Raw genomic sequence first — 21122 nt, forward strand, 5'->3', positions numbered from 1 at the left:
TCCTTTCGCCTCCGAGTGACATCGAGGCTGTATTTGGTTATGGGGGATGGGAGGGAGGTTGTCCCTCGTGGGAAGGGCCTAGACCTACTCAGGTAGCCAACATGAACAAGAACAGAGGTGGGGACGGGACACTGTTACATTGGCTCCCTCCATCCCTCCTTTCCATCCTCTTTGCAACCTTTTCCCAGAATGCAGTCGTGTCTTCACTTAACAAATACTAAACCACAAACAAGCACAAAGAAGGAAACACAGGTTCCGTCACCCTGAGGTTAACGTCTGCTCACCTTTTCACTGCAATGTTCCATAGTGCGTCGCCCCGCTCTTTCTAAAAGTGGTGCTGAGCTCTGCACCCTGGTCTGTGCCGAGCCGTGTTCTTAAAGTCAGCATTGTCGAGGCACAGTTAACATGCCGTAACATTCTCTCTTTTGGAGAATATAGTTCTAGAAAATTGGGCAAATGTTTTTTTATTATGAAACCAACCCCTAATTCTGATTCACAGATATCCTTCCGCGTCAGTGGGAATAACCTAAGTGCCCAGCTACAGGGGATTTTTTTTTTCTTTAAGGAATGTTGTGCCTTAAAGTACTTAGCCAGTTCCCTAGGGCTGGGCACGGAGGCTGCTTCCCGCTCTTCCCTCTGGTAAACAGTGCCTCGTGCTCCCCTGGGACCTGACCCTCCGTGCAGCGATGGGCCTGAAGGTGCGCACGGCGCACCCCTCCCTCTCACCGGGCGCCGCCCTCCCCCTCCCTCTTGCCTGGCTGCAGGGAACCGGCTGGACGAGGGCTCAGACGTGGAGTCGGAACCCGACCTGCCTCTGAAGCGCAAGCAGCGCCGCAGCCGGACCACGTTCACGGCTGAGCAGCTGGAGGAGCTGGAGAAGGCCTTCGAGAGGACGCACTACCCCGACATCTACACCCGCGAGGAGCTGGCGCAGAGGACCAAGCTGACTGAGGCGCGTGTCCAGGTGAGCAAGTGTCTCAGACGTTGGCACCGCGGGCGTAATCCAGGGCCGGGAATTGAGAAGGTGAGGCGGCCAGGGCCCGAGGGTTCCCTGGGCCCCTGGAGAGTCGTGCAGCAGGTGGTCTGAGGACTCTGTAAACAAGTAACGCCACCAGCAATCGATGCCGAGTGAGCGAGCTACGAGTGTTGATGGGCTCATGGAGTGGCGGGCAGCCCGAGGGAAGCCAGGGGCTGCAGTGAGGGCTGGTGGATTGTGTTCATCGCTCCAGGCAACAAGCACCTCAAAAAAAAAGAGAAAAAGAGGGATGGAGGGAGACATGGAGAGGAAAGAAGAAGTAGTCAAGGGAAGGAGGGAGGGAGGAAAGAAGAGAAGAAGGAAGGGAAGCAATAAGGAAGGGAGGGCAGTAGTTCAGCCAGGAAGAGAGGGCTCGGGGTGTATAAAACCCCCTGCATCTCTAATGAGGGGTGGAAGTCATTCAGAGGAAAATTTCTGAACAGGCTTAGCTTCCTAAGATGGGTGATGAGTTTCCCCATACGGGAAGCATGCAAGCAAACGGGGCAGGCCTGTTCCTGGTGAGTTAGAAGCACCAGAGGGAGACTGGCCAGGCCTTGAACACCCCTGCACACATGCACTCTCGAGTGTGCAGCTCCTAACCAGACGGGGGTGGGGGAGGGAGAGTACAGGCAGGGCAGGGCAGAGCCTGCCTGCGGTCCAGGCTGACGATGGGGGAGGGACTTGCCTCCCCTCCCCAGGCTGTGCTGTCATGTTCAGAGGACTGCAGTCCTCTCTGAGTGCAGGGAGAGCCTCGGGGACGGCTGGGAAGGACCCAGGCTGGGTGGGGGAGAAGGAAGGTCATGACGCATAGCTCTAGTGGGAATCCACTCCTGGCCTATCTTCTCCCTGAAAGAGGGAGGCGGGTAGAGGGGCCACCCCAGACTGCTCACGGGGGCACTGCCGTCCAAGGGTAGCCAGCCCTTGTTGGGCACCTGCCCTCTGCAGTCCCAGGGCCTGTTGTGTGTGGACCTGGTGGAACCTCGGACCAGAGCCAGAAGGGTCCCGCCCCAGGCCACAGGTGCGGAAGCTGAGGCTTGGAGCCCAGAGGCGCAGAGCTGAGTGGGGCCTGAGTGGGCCTGGCATTCAGGCCTGGCGGGCACCCACGCCCAGGTTCCGTTCAGGAACAAGAAGTTGACTCAGAGCCTGGAATTTGAAAGCAATAGAGAAAGTTCTGGAAGCAAAGCAACATTTGAGCACTCCAGGAACTGATGCACCTCCCTCCGCCTTCCCCACCCCCCACTCCAGGAGTGGGGGGCCCTGGGCTGCCTTCGAGGGAGACTCCCTGGGAGGGGGGGTAGCGGCAGCAGCCAGCTCATCTCAACCCTCCCCTCCTCTCACGGGCGACACCCGAGCCTGCCCCCGCCAGCCTCCCTCCCGCTCCGATCCGGCTGCAGCTGTTCTCCTGGGCACATTCCTGGGCGCTTTCTCATTCCCACGTCTGGGGGCCTCGCTGCTTCCCACCACCTTGAAGCCTGGCTGCCCCTTGTAAAATTTCCTGGCTGTCAGGGCAGTGCATTTATTGGCCCAGGGGGCCCAGAAGCAGGTGTCACTCAAGGTCCAAGGAGGGAGGGGGGCTGGGATGAGGGGCAATAGCTAGGGCCCCAATAAACCTACAGGGCAGACATCTTCCACATGCTGACGCCGCCCTCAGACTCGGGGCTCTCCTGGGTTGGGGGCGGGTCTCCCCCTCAGACTCTGGCTTTCCCCGGAGCGGGGCGGGGGGGTCTCCCCCCCCCATAGCCCGAGAGCTTTCCCTGCAGAGGGAAGAACAATAAATGCTGATCCTTAAAAAGGAATGAACTAAAGGTAACCCCCCCCCCAAATGGAGGCAGGAATGGCAGAGCATTTAGCCTGGAGAAGAGGAGACTTGGAGAATATGGCTGCCTTGAGGCACCTCAGGGGTAGAACCAGGGCCAACAGGGAGATGTCCCAAGTCCCATACAATGGTCTGCAGGAAAGAGAGCGCAGACCTGGGAGCCACGGGTCTCGGCAGGCTCAGGTGTCACCCGTGAGAGGAGGGGAGGGGTGAGAGGAGCTTGGCTCCCTGCCTCTGATCAGCTGTGTCGCCTTTAACAGGTTAGTTTCCTTTCCTGAGACGTAATTTTTCATTTATAAATAAAGGAATCAAGCTAAACGGTCACTAAGGCCCCTTAACATGCTAGGATCCTTATTGACAGTCAAGGCTGCCTTGTGAGATGATGAGATCCCCGTTAGAAGAAGCATTCAAGCACAAGTGCAACACTCAGTGTGTCAAGAGACCTGGAGACAGGGTTCCTGCTGTGGACAGTGTGGCAGGGGCCTCGAGGCCGCCTGGGCACTGCGTAGGTTTTCTGGCTCTGTACTTTCGAAGTCTTGGCCTCTGATTCTAAGTCTATGGTTCAGGGATTTTGCAATCCTTTGCCATTTTTTTAACTTCAATTTTATTTTTCAATGACAGTTTGCATTCAGTATTATTTTGTATCAGTTTCAGGTATACAGCATAGTGGTTAGACAATCATATACCTTATAAAATATTTCCCTGACATTCCTTTCTTTTTTTTTTTAGATTTTATTTATTTATTTTTTAGAGAGGGAAGGGAGGGAGAAAGAGAGAGAGAGAGAGAAGCATCAATGTACAGTTGCTGGGGACTGTGGCATGCAACCCAGGCACATGCCCTGACTGGGAATCGAACCTGCGATGCTTTGGTTCGCAGCCCGTGCTCAATCCACTGAGCTATGCCAGCCAGGGCTAACCCCGATATTTCTTATACCCACCTGGCACCATACATAGTTATTACAATAATTGATGGTATTTCCTATGTTGAACTTTACGTCCCTGTGACTATTTTGTACCAAACTGCACTTCTTAATCCTTTCCCCTTTTTCATCCAGCCCCCGCAAGCCACCTCCCTTCGGGCAATCAATTTTATTTTTATGCCATCTTTTCTCCATGGCCCCGGGAGATGGGTGGGGGGGGGGGATAATGGAATGGTTCAGAGTGGTCTCAGAGACAGATGCCTAGCTGTGAATTTCAGCTTCATCAGTTCCTGCTTTCGCTGTCAGTTTCCTCATCTGCCATGTGGAGATGACAAGAATAGGATCCAAAGATTAAATGATGCCATGGAAACACACACATACACACGCAAAGCTAGAAAGTGGCCGGCACACAGAAGTGCCACAAGTCGGGGCGGGGGCTGTCATTATTATTTAAACTCCACCTGTGGATGGTTCCGATGCTGGCCACCCTTGAAACTCCAGGTTCATTCATCTGGCACTCATTTATTGAGCACCTACTACGTGCCGGAGACTGGTCTAAGCTCCGGGGATTCAGCAAACAGAAATCTGTAGTCGTGGAGCTGATATTCGAATAAACAAGCCTTTAGGTAAACACGTGTCAGGTGGAGTTCATGATTCCAGTGTGTTACCTCCCTCTGGCTCCCCTCCAGCCCTGCTTTGGAAGCCTGCGGAGTGTTACAGGGCACCCCGGTGTGTGGCAGAGACGCCCCTGTCTCAGCCTGCAGAAAGCCCGAGCCACCGTGAAGGGCAAGAAGAGGGGTGTCGGGCAGGAGGACACACACCTGGGGACCAGTCACTTTCTCTGCAGGAATCTGCATCTTCAAACAGCAGGAGGCCGACCCCAATCTCGCACACACCTTCCGTGGAGGCAAACAAATCCGTTGTGTGCAGCTGCCAGGAGCCCTGAGCCTGTGATTCTTCTAGAAGCAGAGGCCACCCTCAACCGAATCTCGTTTTAGAGGGACTCACTAATTAGCAACTCAAATCAAACTTTTCACAACACCAGATAATACTCATAATGCACTTTTTACGTGCCAGGCACAATGCGCGGCACTTTACATGCATTATCTTTTTCACCCTCACCATAACCCGCAGAGGGAGGGAGGGAGGATTAGTCTCTCCATTCGGCGGTGAGGAATCTGAAATGCAGCTGAGAGAAGTAACTTCCTGAGGACGCAGTCGATAGGCAAGCACGCTAGGACTTGAACCCAAGTCCGCTCAAGTCTGTTCTTTTCATCCGTGCTGCGTTGGGAAAAGGTCCAGACAAAACATTCAACCCAGCAACAGATGCCTCCTGCGGCGTCTGCTCCCAGTGCTACGGAGGGGGGAAGGACCGAAAGTGAGCAGGGCGTCTGCGTGGGGTGCCGGGCTGCCACGGTCCCTCCTGGAGCCCCCATTTCCCCCTCTGTAAATGAATGACCTCCTGGCACCGACTGTTGGCTGAGAGCGGCCCCAGCTCAGCCATCGGAGGGTTTCCTGCGGATCGATACTTACCAGACGCTGCTCTGAGCACAGTGCCCGGGTTAACTCATTTGAGGTCCAGAACCACCTGAGAGGTGGGGGCTATTATTAGCCACATTTCACAAAGAAACTGAGGCACGCAGAGATAACGCAACGTGCCCCTCTTAGCCGGGAGTTGGAGGCGGGACTCAAACTCAGCAGTTTCCAGCATCGCTGCTAGTAACTAACCATCTTGTACGTTGTGAGGTGGGAGGCACCTGCTGGAGCGGAGGCAGCCCTGGGGAAACAGGACAACAGAGCAAGACGAGGTGAGGGAATTGGCAGCAAAGGGCACGTGCTCTCCTCCAGGAAGCCCTCCTGGATTCTGAGAGGTGAAGCCGGAAGCCCTTCCTCGGGCCTCCCTAGAGCGGCTCGCATGTCACCTGTCACTGCACTGGAGGGCAACAGTCCTTCGAGGGGCCTGTCGTGGACTTGAACCCAAGGAGAGGGCGGCTAGGCCTGGAGCCTGCGCACGTCCGTCCCCGGCGTCTCGCTGAGCTCGGCGTGGAGTCCCAGCGCAGCTCTGAGCTGGGGAGGAAAAGCAGGGAAAGGCAGGAAGGGGGAAGAATGCCTCCTCCTTGACTTCGTACCTTCCTTTGAGGAAAAGCCGACCCACCCCCAAAGGGGCTGCTGCCTTGGAACCGACGAGAATAGCGTGTCCCACACTTAAATTATTCTCCGACCCTCTTCAAGATTTTTGCCACATTTTCACATGACCCGCATTGTTCTTTCTATAAAATCAATGCGTTTTAACATAAAAGTGTATCTGAAGCTCATACGAGGAAGGCAGCTGGAAACATACACAGACAAACAAGGTACGATCAAGGCCCTTAGGAAAATGTCACCTCCCGAGGCTCCTCTCAGTGTGAAAAGGCAGGAGGGACGCATTTGCGCTGACCCAAGACCAGAGGGGCCTGGAGAAGGGGCGCGGCTCGGGGCTGTTTAACGTCCGCGTCTCTGGCCATCTGGGACATCTCCCCAATGTGGAGTGACCAGAGCCCCACCCTTTGGGAAAGGCTGAATTCAAACATCCCCCACGGAAGCAGGGGCCGGAAACACCGCCCGTTTCTCCCAGTTCAGGGGCAGCCTCCTTCTGAGGGCCCCTGCCCCAGCCCAGGACACCCCTGGGAAACTCTCAGGGCCCCGGGGAAGTGGGGAGGAGCCAGGACTTCCATGCGATTTGGCCTCCAGCGTCCCCTCCAGGTGGAGCTGCCTCAGCTCCTTTCTTCGTGAATCCTAACCTGGTCACAGCCACTGCCCTATCCATCCAGCCTGGGAAGCTGCGCGCTGTTTCTCCTCCGGGAGAAGACACGCAGCACCCCTCTGCCCAACGAGACTGCCCTCCTGCGTGTCAGCAGGCATGGTCTGGAGGGCTGGGGGTCTTAAGGAGTCCTGTGCCAGGGAAGGTCAGGGTCTTCTCCCCACCAGCAGGGGCTGCCGACTGAGCCCTGTGGCCCCAGCCCTGGGAAAGCCACCTCTGCCTTCCCTGGTTCACTCATCCGTTCAGCAGGTATTGGCTGAGCCCCTACGGAGCCAGAGCCGTGAGCCAGGGATGCAGGCCTCCACCCCGGGAGCCCAGAGCCGCAGGGACAAAGAGAAGCATTGCCCCCCAAAACAGATAACTGTGTGAGGAAGCACACGTGAGGCCTCCAGAGAAAGGGCTGCAGGGAGGGAGTTCCAGGTAGAGGGAGCAGCGCGTGCAGAGCTTGAAGGCGGAGAAGAGCCCTCGGCCCCGGGGCAGCCCCTGCTCCACGCACTCCTCCTCCTCCTCTCTCTGGCCCAGCCCAGGGCTTGTCGCAGATCCAGACGGGTGGGCTGCGGAAGGGCAGGCGTTTAAGTTCGAACCTCAGATCCACTGAAGACTGTTGCTGTGGTCTTGGCAAGTTATTTGACCTGTGTGAGCCTTGGTTTTCCCTTCTGTAAAATGGGAATAGGAGGCCGTGTCTCTCGGTTCTGCCATGGACAGACACGTGCAGCGCCAGCACAGGGCTTGAAGGTCAGGGAGTCTCAGAGATGTTACCTGGTTTTCCACGGGTGCTAAGCACACCCCTGTGTCCGTGGGAGGTGGGTTTCCCCAGTCAAGGGGGCCTGGCCGAATAAGCGAAGTGGGGGCTCAGGCGCCAGAGAAAAAACTGGTTTTCACATCTGAGTCTGGCAGGCAGATCTCGTTCAGGTGGGTTCTGGATCTGTGGCTTCCTCCTGGGGGGCTTCCTGGAGGAGGCAGGAGTTGAGCTGAGCATGTGTGGGGACAGGGACAGTCACGTGTTCACATCCCTCGGGGCAGGAGCAGCTGCCATGGAAAGAGCACTGCACCCAGAGTCACACAGCCTGACACGTGGGCAAGTCACCCACTCTCTCTGGGTGTCAGTTTGCTTGTCTGTGAAATGGGGGTGATGATAATAAGCTCCTCCCTGGGAGGTCGTGAGGACAGAAGGGGACCGTGCCTATGAAGGCTCTCTGCAAACCGTCCCCAGCAGCGTGAGGGAGGGCGTGTCCTCCCGTGGGGGAGCATGCTGGCTGGACCGAGGGTGACAGCTGGGGGCACTGGTTCTGGCTGAGTCCCAGCTCTCCGCCGGGAGCTGGGCTAAGGGCTCTGTTCTCCACTCTCGACCCACCAGGTCTGGTTCAGTAACCGCCGCGCCCGTTGGCGTAAGCAGGCCGGAGCCAACCAGCTGGCAGCGTTCAACCACCTTCTGCCAGGGGGCTTCCCTCCCACCGGCATGCCCGCACTGCCCCCCTACCAGCTGCCGGACTCCACCTACCCCACCACCACCATTTCCCAAGGTGAGTGCCCGGGCCCCGTCCCGGCATCTTAGCCATGACCTTCACGCTGGGCCCGCCCAGTCCGTCCTTCCTTAACAAAGAAGGAATGAGAAGGGTTGTGTGTTTATGACCCTGCGTCTACTTTCACCTGGGCAGTCTATTAAGACAATAAAGGGGAGGTCCTGCCCTTGAACTTCTCGGCTCTGCCAAAAGGCTATAGAGCATCCAGGTAAGGATTAACAAGGTCACTTCCATGTCCACGTTTAGAAGAGAGCTTCTCAAACTGTAAAGTCACATGAATTTCCGGGTCTTACTCAAATGTAGAAGAGGCGGTGCACCTTGGGAGAGGAGAAGGGTTCTTCCCCTCCCTCCTTGGATCCTGTCTCCAACTGCGCCCTCCCCCTCCTCTTCCCACTGCCTCTCAGCCCCTCCCCCCAACCTCCCTCCCCCCCTGCACACATTAGGAACCCCACTACCTGACATCTGCCTCGTGAAGCCCTGGTGGCTCCTCTTAAAGGGCTGGCAGACGGGCTGGAGCTCTGGAGGCTGAGGAGAGAAGCAGGGGACCTTCTCTGGGATTCTCTCTCTTTTTTTAAAGATGTTATTTATTTTTAGACAGAGGAGAAGGGAAGGAGAAAGAGAGGGAAAGAAACATCAGTGTGTGGTTGCCTCTTGCACTCCCCACACCGGGAACCTGGCCTGCAACCCAGGCATGTGCCCTGACTGGGAATCGAACCAGCGACCCTCTGCTTCACAGTCTGGTGCTCAGTCCACTGAGCCACATCAGCCCAGGGCTTCTCTGGGATTCTTGATGAGAAATTAAACCTTCGAGGAGAACGGTGGTCCAGTCCGTCGGAAGGCTGTATGGAGGGGCCCTAACAGAGCAGAATAGCAGCTGAGCAGCTAGGAACAGAGATAGCCGTTCAAACCCTGACCACACTACTCACCAGCCTTGTCGCCTTGCACAAGAGCCTTTACCCCACTGAGCCTCGGTTTCTTCATCTATAAAATGGGAACCGTAGTCTTGCTTCATACCCTTAGTGTCTGTAAAAGCACCTGGCAAGTGGTCAATGCTCACAAAATGCTATTGAGACCGGCCTGGATGGATTCAGACAGAGTCCCCATGAGGTCTGACCTTCAGTCCAGGTAATCGCTAGGTTCCCAGTGTGTGCCGAGCACGGAGCGGCAGGACCCGTGCACCGTTGCCCAAAGGTGATCTGGAAAGTTAGCTGGCTGTCAGTGCAGACTTGGCCAGACCCTAGTGCCCTGCCTGGAAGCCCGCTTGTCCCATTTCAGGTATCGAGAAACGGTCCCTTCCCTCCACTGGATGGGGACTGCGAGAAGGAGGCTCATGGCTTGCTTTCCAAACAGGAGGTTCTTTCCCTGCCTGGGAGGCCCACCCTCCAAGGCGAGCCACCCGCTCAGGCCCTCCCCTGGGTCTCTCCACAGACGGGGGTAGCACCGTGCACCGGCCCCAGCCCCTCCCGCCGTCCACCATGCACCAGGGGGGGCTGGCTGCGGCCGCGGCAGCCGCGGACACCAGCTCTGCCTACGGAGCCCGCCACAGCTTCTCCAGCTACTCCGACAGCTTCATGAACCCAGCGGCGCCCTCCAACCACATGAATCCTGTCAGCAACGGCCTGTCCCCTCAGGTAGGTGGCCTCGCCCCTCTGCCCAAGGTCCCATCGCCAGACCCCCACTAGTCCAGGCCTCAGGGGCTCCAGGTGACCCAGGTTGGCGGTCCTTGGGGAAAAAGTCACTGGTCTCCACAAAGCCACTGGCTGTTGGGTACTTTGAGAGGGTTTAAATAACTTCGCTTGTCAGTATTTTGTGGTCCTTCACCTTGGGTTTCTCTTCGCAAGCTGCAGATGTGGGTGGCTCAGTGGAGGATGCAGAGGAAGGGTTTTCATAACACGCTTCCACACTTCTCGCCACCCAGAAACAAACAGATGTGTTACTAGTGAGTGCTCCTGGCTGGACAGCCGCCCCGAGCTTGTGAAACTGGCCCGCACCGATCTCGTGGCTGGTCAGTCCACGGAAGTCGGGCATTGTCAGAGCGTGCATCGGTGGGGCCCTTGCACCACTCCCTGTGGGATGCCGATGGTGGCTGGGGTGTTGTTCTAGAACCAGGAGTCCTCCCTGGGTTCCACCCTGTGTTCCGTCTCCCACCTTTCCCCAGGAGTGACCCATGCATGAAAGGCAGGGCCGTGTCCTATTGGTGGAAAGAATTACGGCTGGGTTCCATGGGGAAAACTCGACTCCCATTGGGTCTTGGAACTCTGTCCACTCAACGTGTGATTGGTTGCTGGTTAAGTCAGTCATTGTCATTGCCTGGTGGTGCTGTTAGAAGTCTTGGGACCTACTTACATGAGGTGGGGAAGACCATGCTGGGGTTCGCAGTGGGTAGCAGTGGGTTTGGGGAGCAGGACTTGGTGATGCTGGAAGTTTTTAGTGAATTTGAGGAACTGGTGAGTTCATTTCTGTAGCGACAGCAGGCTCTCAGCTATTCACGGGGGTGGGGGGGGGGCGGTTCACCCTGCCTCCCACCTTCTGAGACACCTCCCTCTTGTGTGGTGAGAATGCGCGCGGTACAAACCCACCTGAACAGGGGGATAGGAAGGGGAAGGCTTGGAGGAGGTTTTAATCCCAGCTCTGCTGCTCAGGTGTTAGGCAAGGTAGCATCCTTGAACCTCAGTTTGCCCCCCAGTGAACAAAAGAGCGGTTAAACAGTGCCGCTCACCTGCTAGGAAAGATGTTCTCTGCATTCCCGTGCTATCAGATTAGAGCACTCTGCACAGACCCTGGCCAGGTAGGGGCCCAGTAAACATTACTTCTCTTTTCCACCCCACGCCCCCCCCCCATTACCAAGGCAATAGAATTAGTCTAGAGACCTGATGCCTGAAATAAAAGGGGCCAAAGGGGAGGTCCACTGCAACCCCCACCTCCCCGCCTTGGCCACGTCCCTCTGGCTGTCTGTTTTTGTAAATAAAGTTTTATTAGCACACAGCCGAGTTCCTTCAATGATGTAGTCATCGCTGTTTTTGTTCTAAACAGCAGAGTTGAGTAGTTTTGAGAGAGACCCGATGGCCTGCAAAGCCTGAAACATTTACCCTGTGGCCTTGACAGAAAAAAGCTGCCCCCTGCTCCCTGGCCTAAAACATTTCCAAGAATGTTCATTTGCGGCGTGTTTTGGGTTCATTCCTGTTTGCCTCTATTCGTGTGTGGAGTGGAGGGCTGCTTGCATTCTAGTTCCATCATTTGCTTGTGGGTAAGTTCCCTTCTCTTCTCTGTGCCTTGATTTTCTCATCCATGAAATGGGGGCGATTGAACGCCTGTTTCACACGGCCATCAGGGATTGAGTGGGGCGATCCACCTGAAGCCCTCAGCCCAGGTCCCTGCAGAGTCGAGTGCCCCGTAAACACATGCAGCTGAACGCTGAGTCCCTAATGGTGATGCACCCAGGCCCCTTGGGGCCCACGTGATGTGGGGAGGGGAAGCAGCCTGCAGACCAGAATGTTTTCCCAGTGGTACCCAGGGGAGCCTCTTTGTGATTCAAGGCCATGACCTCCGTCTCACCAGTGCCCGGGCCTCACGGGTCCAGCTAACCTTCCAGAGTCAGGAGGTAGGGTAGGCCCAGCAGGGCCCCGGAGCTGGCTGGGTAAGGATGCTGCAGAGGCCCGAGAATGTGGTCCTGGCCTGGCCTCATGGTACAAGCAAGTGGGAGGGGCATCACTTGGAAATCTGAGGAGGGACACTGAGGTTATGTGGCCAGCGACCTCACTTTACAGCTGGGGGGCCCAGGACACACGCATTGTCCGAGTTCAGGGCCCCTGGCTCCCTGACCCGTGCTCCTCCTGGCCCGCTGCCATCAGTGTGGGCTGAAGTGTACCCCCAAAGCAGCGCTCCGTCGCAGGGCAGAGGAGAGCCGAAGGAACCAGGGGTCCCTGGCTTCTGTAGTGTTGTTTGCAGCAGCGGGTAGAGAGTGAGGATGTTCCGCGCACTGTTTGGGCCCAGCGCTGAACCTCAGGGAGGCGGGGAGGGGAAACGGACCCACCGATGCGAGCAGCCAGGTCCAGCCCAGCCCCCGGCGGCTCCCTCCCCACCGCTTGGGGCAGAGAGGCTGCGAGGCCGTGATGGATCGGGCAGACTTCGGACAGGCACTTGCCCAGAGGTTCCCACCAAAGGTGTGAAGACAGATGGCGGGTCTGACAGGGGCAGAGGGGACCGGGAGGTGAACAGCTGCTGAGGGGAGAGGGGCTGCGTGCCGGGCGGGCGCACGCGGGGCCAGGCCATGTGTGCCTCTGAGTGCGCGGCCCTCCGGGGTTAAGCTGCGAGCACTTCCTGAAGGCAGGGGGCAGCCCGGGGGCGTTCCGGTCTTGTAGAGACGTTCCCGGCATTTCTGAGCCCCGACACCCACCCGGCACATGCCCTCCTCGGTCTGAGCAGGCCCGCCCCACCTCTTCGGCACGTCTCTGTGGTCTGGGGAGCCGTGAGGGTTCTCCGCCAAGACTGATCCATTTTCCGTGACCTACCTCCCCGACGGGAGGAGCTCACCTGGGCGAGAGGACAGGCCCCGTGTGGGATGGGGCTTCCCCCCCGGGGCTGTGGGCTGGCACGTAACCCCTCACACGGAGTCGCAGTTCCCTGCCGCCGCTGCCCACGCAGCCTTGGCCCAGAGGGATTATTGGGGGGGGGGGTGAAGTTGGGGGCCCTGCTGAGCACCTGCTGGCCACACCACCTGGCCTGTCGCCACCAGGGGAAAGTGTGCCCCCTCTCAGGGGTTGACCCCATCTTCGGCTCAGACCCGGCCTGAGCTGCAGGGTGCCATGAGCCTCGGGGACTGCCCAGAGGGATTGCCCAGCCAAATTCACCAAAAAGCCACTTAGACATCTCAGCTCTGCGCCTGAGGCCTGACTCAAAGGCAGCGAATAGCTATGGGCGCCTGCTCCACGCCCCGCCCTGTTCTGGCCTCAGCCAGTGACCAGGAGGGATGGAGACCCTGCCTGCGGAGCTGGCCGTGCGGGGCAGACAGACACAGACAACATGCGTCACAGAACAGCACGTCCCACTCTTTCCCGCCAGTGCTGACAAGGACAGCCCACTTTCTGAGCCCCTGTGACTCAGGCCCTGCTCGGTTTCCAACGTTCCTTTTTTAACTATATTGTATTGATTCTGCTATTACGGTGCCCCGTTTTCTCTCCCCTTTACCCCCCTCCACCCTGCACCCCTACTCCCTCCAGCATCGCCCCACTTAGTTCATGTCCGTGGGTCTTACATGTAAGTTCTCTGGCTTCTCCATTTTCTAAACCATTCTCAACCACCCTCCGTCTATTTTGTACCTACCATTTATGCTTCTTATTCCCTGTGCCTTTTCCCCCGTTCTCCCATTCCCCCTCCCCCCTCCCCACTGATAACCCTCCATGTGATCTCCATTTCTGTGATCCTGTTCCAGTGGTTTGCTTAGTTTGTTTTTGTTTTTTTAGGTTCAGTTGTTGATAGTTGGGAGTTTGTTGTCATTTTATTGTTCGTATTTTCAATCTTCTTCTTTTTCTTAAGCCAGTCCCTTTAACATGTCATATAATAAGGGCTTGGTGATGATGAACTCCTTAGGTGCTTATCTGAGAAGCACTTTATCTGCCCTTGCATTCTAAATGATAGCTTTGCTGGGTAGTCACCTTGGATGTAGGTCCTTGCCTTTCAGGACGTTGAATACTTCTTTCCAGCCCCTTCTTGCCTGCAAGGTCTCTTTTGAGAAAGCAGCTGATGCAGGGACAGAACCGGGACTCAGCCCCTATCTCTAGAGCCTGGGCTCTTAACCACTCCCCCTCCTGCCTCCAAAATGCACCCCCCTTGCTGTCTTTTTTGGAGGTTGGTTGGCAACCCGAAGAAACCACCTCGGGAAGCCAGTACCTTCAGCTTAGTGGAGGGGAAAGCTCACTCAACCTGTATTGTGGACGAGAACACTGAGGCCAGGACCACAGGGTAGGGGCTGATGGGCGGGGCCAATGGGCGGGGCCGGTGGGCAGGGCTGATGGGCGGGGCTGACTCAAACAGGAGAAAGCCTTCCCAGAGGTTTGGGTGACCACAAGGCTTGTTGCTCTCCTAGCCCGGCCCTCACACACCGCCCCCCCCCCGCCGCAGAGCCAGCCATGTATCACACAGACGTCCCAGCCTTGCACACTGGGTCCTTCTGAAGAGGAAGACAACTTCTGCCCATGAGACCTCTCTCTCTGCTGGCCCATTGGAGGCTAGGACCCAAAGACCACCCTCCCCTGCCCACTCTGTCCCCTTCACTCCAGGCTGAGGGTCAGTGACTTGGAAAACAACTGAGGGCAGCTTAGGACCAAAGGAACCTTTTGTGACCTGAATGGCTTTGAATAATCTGGTATCTGCAGACTCATCCCTTCCCAGTGGCCCGTGCGTAGGAATCTCAAGCAGAGCGTGCTTTTCGGGGTGGCGGGCAGAGAGACGTGAAGGGGGCACCGAAGCCTGTCCCGAGGGTTTCCTCGGTTCTGATGGGGGAGACCCAGCTCCTGGCCCGAGAGGAGGGACCCAGCTCCCGTCCCCAGGAGGCCACGTCCTTAGGTGCCCTGGTGTGATGGTGGCATCGCAGCCCCCTCCTGGAGAGTCCCCGCTGTGACGGGGCAGGCAGGCAGGCACCCAGAGTCGTCCGCAGCTGCAGCACTTGCCCATCCAAGCTCCCAAGCAAAGCATCAGGCGCGAGGTTTTGCCATGTCGAGGGTCATCTGGGCCGGAGACCAGGGGCAGGGTGCCCTGGGCAGGGGGCTTCTTCCGGACCTGTGTGTGTGCCCCGCGGGGGCAGCTGGAGCTTCCTTCTACCCCCCAGCGGTCTCAGGTGCAGATCGGACCAGAATGGGAGGTGGAAACTGAGGCACGGAGAGGGAGAGAACGTGGCCCCGAACCACACCATCACACTGTCTATCGGTGGCCGGCCAAGCTGGGACTGCCACCCAGGGCCCCAGGGCCCAGCCAAGCCCTCGCCTCTGGGAAAGGGGGCATTTCTGTCTTGCCACCACCACGTGCTTTGTTCCTTCGTAATGTCCCACGTCGGTGCCCCCCCCCACTTCTCTGTGAAGCTTAACACGAAAGAACATGTAGAAGGGATTTTATGTATTTACAATCCCCACCCCCCGGTGTCCCCAGCGAACTAATGAAAAATACTCTCCCAGTGTGCAGTTTATCACCTGGCCACAATCCCGGTCAACCAGACCTTTTTGTCCTTTCCTTCCTGTGCTTGTCACAGTCACTAATGACGGCCAGTGTGGCGTGAACGCTGACGCTCGGCCAGCCACGGACACGGCTGTGCGCTGTACCTGCTTCCACTCATTGCATCTGGGCGGTTCTCGTGACTTTTGTTTTACAGAGGTGGGAATATACTTTACCAGGGTCATCCATCCATCCTCTCTCCATCCATCCATCCATCCTTCTAGCCAACAGATATTTATTAAGCCCCTACCATGTGCCGGGCCCCGTGGTGGGCTCCAGGAAGTGGCAGAGCTAGGATTCGAATGGCCCAGCTGCACAGCCCACAGTACCATCTGGTTGTACCAGCCCGGGGAGGTCGGTCTTGTGGTCCGTATGGGAAGGCTGAGGTTTGCAGCCGCAGGGGCACAGCCAGGGTCAGAGCTGCCCCCTCCCCCCAAACCCAGGAGAAATCAAGCTCAAGGCTTTAGTTTTACTTCCTGTGGATGGGATCCCCGGAGTGCCTCTCGACAGCAGATGCCCACCGCTGCCCTCCTGGCATCGTTCACGGCCTCCAGGGGAGCCAGCCCAGCAGGGAAAGACGCCCCATCGGCCGCACGCCTCTGGGTGCCCCAACCCGTATCAGCGCTTGGCCTCTGTGAAATCCCTCAAGCCCCACAGAAGCCCTCCACCTGGGGAAACAGGCTCAGAGAGGTTAAGTAACTTGCTGAAGGCCACAGAGCAGGTGAGCGGCGGAGAGTCTTAGACAGACCTGCCTGACCCAGACCGCTGCACCTTCCCTGGACCCTGAGCAGGACGAGATCAAGTCCGCTCGCTGGGGCACGGAGCTGTGCCCGTCACGCGGTGGGCACGGGAAACTCCTTCGCCTCTTTCTCCTCCGACTTCCTCTCTGTGTTTTCCCCCCTTTATTGGTGACACCGCGTGTATAATAAGCATTTAAAATGAGTCTTGCTGGACCAGGGACGAGGAAGGAGGAGGGAGTGGGAGATTTGTCGGCAGGGAGACAGGGAGGGGGAGTGTAGAGTGTTAAATAGCCCAGAATTTCTTAAAAAACTGATGCAAATCACTGGTAGGAGAGAAAATTATGTGCAATTACGCCCTGATATGGGAAGGTTTTGCCTAGCCCAGGCAACAAGATCTCATTAACAAGCAGAAAATAAGATTGAAATGGTGTGTAAAAGAGCTGAAAAATGAATTTGAATGCTGCGTTTGTCCACAATTACCCCCTCCTTCACACACATTTTATTGCAATTTTTTTATTATTCTTAATCTCCCCGTTCCTCAAAGCAGATTGGGGACATCCTGGCATTACCGGGGCGTCGGGAGGAGGTGTGGAGGATTGCCTGCTCTCCTGAAAGGGGACCCTCCTTCTCTCGCACGCTTCCCAAGGTGGGGTTTTGGAGGGATCAGAATTCATTTCTCCGGCTTAGCAGGTTGTAGGAACACGGGGCTTTAACCCCAGCCCCGCGCTCCTCTGGGCCTCGCCAGCCCTTCCTTCTCCTCCCTTCCCTGTGGCTCTTCTGCCTCCCGCTTCCTTCCCTTCGCCTTCTCAGGGTCTCTCCGAGGCTGTCCCTTTCCCGAGGGGCCTCTCCCTCGGGCCCCTGGGCAAGAGCAACTGCACAGCCTTTGCTGACGAGCAGCCCTGGGTTGGAGTTCCGGTTCTGCCACTTCCTACGTTGCTCTGTGGCCCTGGGGCCGCTTGCTTAACCTCTCTGGGCTTTGTTGTCCTCGTCTAAAGATGGGAGCAATAACTCTTACCTCTCCAGGGTACCAGGAGGACTAAAGGAGAATTTGAGTAATGTGCCTGGCACATAGTAGGTGCTTAATAAACGTGCATTCACTCTCCTCCACCCACCCCCAAGCTATGCCCTGGCTCCCAACCCTGCTTTAGTCCCAGCCCGTCTCTGCCATCTCTTTCCCCCTTCCCCTCTCTCCCTGCTTCACTGTCTTCAGTTGGCTGGAAAATAACTGAGTCCGTGTCCAATCCAGAGCGGTGTTCCACTGCCCCTGTCCTGGGAAGAGAGGACGCTGGGGTGCGGGTAGCACCCCGCTCTGCAGAAAGCACGGGAAACGCTGCCCCACCCCCAGCCCCCCAGGGCTCCGGGCAAGGAGGAGCTGAGATGGAAGGACTGACTGGCTCCCACTGGGTGGACACTGGCTCCAAGTGGCTTTTCCCAGGGCGAGGGAAAGCTAACTGAGTCACTCCACCCACCCACCCATTTCTCACCGTTGCTCACCATTTCTCACCATGACCAACCGTGACGGTGTGGGATCAGAGGTCAGTTTGTGGAAAGGGCCAAGAGTCTGTGGCCAGATTTTCTTGGACCTGAAGCCAAACTGGCTCCCACTATACCCAGTGACGGCAGCCCAGCGCCCAGGGGTGCCCCTGACCCCCAGCCACATCTGCCAGCCCCTCATCATAGCCCTGATTGGGGCACCAACGGAGGGCTGTGGGGACTGGCCGCTCAGCTCATCAGGTGTCCCCTACCCCGAGAGCTCCTTCTTGACTCCCGTCCAGGCCGGCTTACAGGGCTCAGAGCATCGGCCGGGGGGCCCTGGGCATCCTTGAGCCCTTCCAGCCCCAAGAGAGACAGATGATGCCAAGATCCCGCTCTCACGTCCAGTTCTGCCTGTGCCCGCGGCCCACCTCCCTCGGTGGGAAAAGCTGAGCTATTTCCCCCCGGCGGTTCCTCGCCAAACAAAACCACCTGCTCCCGCCAGTCAGAGGCCTGGCTGCAGCCCGAGGGAGCGGCCTGGACTGAGCCTCCTCTCCTGTGAAAACAGACCCGTGTTTATGCCTCTGTGCCTCTCGCCCTCTTCTCGCGGGTGGAGGGGGACGAGGGGGTGGGGGAGAGAGGCGAGACTGGGATCAGGAACTTGCTGGCGAGCCGGGGGAGGGGGAGAATCATTCCCACCCACAGGTTATGCTAGGAATTGGGGGACCTGGCTTGTTGTCTGGCTTCCGAGTGCCTTGGGAGTCTTTTGTCATCGAGGGAGCAGCGGGGGTGGGATGGGGGTAGAACCCTGGCCTTTTCTCCGTTCTCAGAGGACCGGGTGGGATTCTGGGACGATGGTGTCTTGTGCCCATCTCCCTGAGGGTGGACAAGAGATCAAGGTTGAAGTCTGCCCTCAGAGGCCAGCCTGGGCCTCCCGTTTTGCCCGCCACTGAGGCAGGCGCAGTGAGCGGGAGTCCACACCTTGAGAAGGTGTGGGCAGGGGCTCCTCTGCTGCTTCCTGGCCTACACCATTGGGGAGGGGAGACCTGGATACTTCCACGGACCCCTCGATTTCAGGGACCACAGTCTTTAGTTGGACCACAGGTGAGGCAGTGATAAGCTGGTGGAAGGTGGCTTATTTGGTAATGCACAGAGCTCCGTGTCTGGCACTTAGTAGGTCTGCAGGCACCCCTGACCACCCCCAGGAGTGCTGCAGATCTGAGTTCCCTCCTAGCTCTCTGCTTCTGGCCCGTTACGTGATCTCCCTGCTCTTGGCCTCTGTGTCCCCGTCGGTGCGATTAAAGAGACGGACGAACTGCTGGTTAGGAACCTTCCTGCTCAGAGTTCGGGCTCTGCGCGTTCTCAGTGATGACACGTAGCCGTGGTCTGTTCCCACGAGCCTTTTGAGGCAGCTGATCGTTTAGCTTGCACTTGAATGTCATTCCATGATTCCCTTCAAATTCATTTATCAAGCACCGCATGCAGGTAGGCTCAGAGAAGAAATACACATGGCTGTGTCCGCTCTAACCGAGTATATGGGGGGGGAGTGTAGTCACGCCGCCCCCGCCCCCAGCGATGAGAGAATCAGTAGTTGACGATTTAGTGGGACTTCTGGTCCCCCAGGGTAGGCAGAACAGAGGAGTCTGGAGACGGGAAGGTGTGGCCACGGAAGGCTTCCTGGAAGAGGAGTCTCCAAAGGGAGGTGGAATTGGTTCAGGGGAAGACGGGCAGGGATAGGAGGTGGATGCAGACCAGACAGGAGCAAATAATACGGCGAACTCGAACACAGGGTCTGAGTCAGATACATCACGGGCTCCGTGGAACGGTCACACAGACCAGGACTCGGATCCCGGATCCTCTGCCCAACTCACTCCGGGGCCCCAAGCAAGTGACGTGAGCTCTCTGAGCCTCAGTTTCCTCATCCATAAAATGGGGTGTTACTGCTTCCCTTGTGGGATTGTGAGAAACAAATGAGACCGTTTATACTCAGCACTGTGCCTGGAGCACAGGAAGAGCTTACTAAGGGGCAGCTTTCCCTGCGGACTGTCCATGTTCTGATTAGAAACTGAGTCAGCGACGGCCTGCCAGGTTTCTCTGCGTGGGCCGGCATCCATCTGGGCCCGCAGGTCTGGCTCAGCTGGGGCCAGGCCTGGTCACGGTGGTTGGAACCTCAGGAGATCTGCGTTCCCCCCCAGCTCTGCTGCTGACCCACTGTGTGCTCTCCCTGCTCTGGGCCTCAGTTTCCCCACCTATACAATTAAAGAGATGGACGAGCTGCTGGTAAGGAACCTTCCTGCTCAGAGTCTGGTTTCTGTGGGCTCTTTGTATGAGCACGTGAGTCACAGCCACCAGATCCACGGGCGGGGCTGGCCCCCCTGCTGCGCCTCCTCCCTGCCCTCCTGGGGCCGAAGCCTGGGTCTGCCGGCTTCCCGTCTGACTGTCCAGAGCTGCCTGGTTGGGTGGGAAAGAATGCAAATAGAGGATTTGTCCTTCTTCTTGATTAGCACGGGGGCTCCGAACGCGACAGTCCCCGCAGATAGAGGGGAAGAAAATGAGGGAGATTAGCAATTAATACGGCGGGCGGATCGGAGCTGCTCAGGCCCGTCCCTGGGGTCCCCAGCGGGAGGGAGGCCGCCGGGATGGCCGGCAACTGGACCCGGGAGGCCCGGCAAGGCCCCAGGCAGGAGAGACGGGGAGATTTGGAGGGCCTCCCCCCTCCCCGAGGGCATGCTGTACTCCAGCTCCAAGACTTTGCACCTGCTGCTGCCTCTGCACGGGCCTCCTCCTCCAGGACCCCCTCCGCTCCCCAGTCCCTCTTCCTCTGTCATTCCAGGCTGGGCCCCTTCCGGGAAGCCTTCCCTCCCCCCCCTCATGGCAGGTCATCGTGCCTTTATTGTGCATCCATCACACTTTATCAGCATCGTGAAAGTATTCGTACAAATCACAATAGTAATGGGTCAGTGTTTTCTGAGTACTCACCACAGGCCAGACGCTATGGTATTTAATCCCCTGAGCACCTACCTCTCTCAGAAGGGGAGGGGCCTCGATCACTTCTCCCATACAAATGGGGGGACAGAGGCACCAAGCAGTTTAAATCATTTGCGTACGTTGCTAACAAGTAGGAGAGCTTGGACTTGAGCCCACCAGCCCTGCCCCAGGAACCATGCCATTCCGCAGTACAGGTCACAAAAATGCTCTGTCTCCCACGTGCTGGTGACTTCTTCTGCGCTTCAACTTGGCTATTCCCAGGGCAGGAGAGCAGGGGCGTCAGGACGCAGGCTCTGAGGTCCCTGGGCCTGGGCCCAGTCCCCAGCACGGTCACTTCCTGCTTGTATGACTCCAAACAGGTTCTTCCCTGCCTCAGTTTCCCCCCTGTAAAGTGGGGCTAATCAGGGTTTCTGTCTCATAGAGCTCATCTGAGTCGATATATGCAAAGGCGAGTTCGTTGGTGCCTAGCACAATGCGGGCGGCTATTTGCAGATGGGGGCTCCCAAGGCCTCACAGAGAGTGGGGTGCAGGGCCCAGCCGCAGGCCCCCTGTTGCAGAATTAATTTCCCCTGGAACCTTTGAGTTTCCCTGCTCCTTCCTGCCTCCCTATCTGGCATCTGCCCCACCCCAACCTCAGCCCC

General features: G+C 57.5%; 1 protein-coding gene across 3 annotated transcripts in view; it reads left to right on the top strand.

Moving 5' to 3' along the window:
- The window catches only part of PAX7 (paired box 7), a 96302-nt gene that overhangs the window by 51381 nt on the left and 23799 nt on the right, over window positions 1-21122 (top strand). For all 3 annotated transcript variants that reach the window (XM_045859441.1, XM_045859440.1, XM_045859442.1), the window contains exons 5-7: window positions 765-964; window positions 7909-8074; window positions 9503-9705. In XM_045859441.1, coding sequence (XP_045715397.1) covers window positions 765-964; window positions 7909-8074; window positions 9503-9705 — 569 coding nt within the window. The remainder of the gene's footprint in view (window positions 1-764; window positions 965-7908; window positions 8075-9502; window positions 9706-21122) is intronic.

This window comes from Phyllostomus hastatus, unplaced genomic scaffold (assembly GCF_019186645.2).
Source record: "Phyllostomus hastatus isolate PE091 unplaced genomic scaffold, TTU_PhHast_1.1 phas_scaffold_182, whole genome shotgun sequence".
Classification (NCBI taxonomy): Eukaryota; Metazoa; Chordata; class Mammalia; order Chiroptera; family Phyllostomidae; genus Phyllostomus; species Phyllostomus hastatus.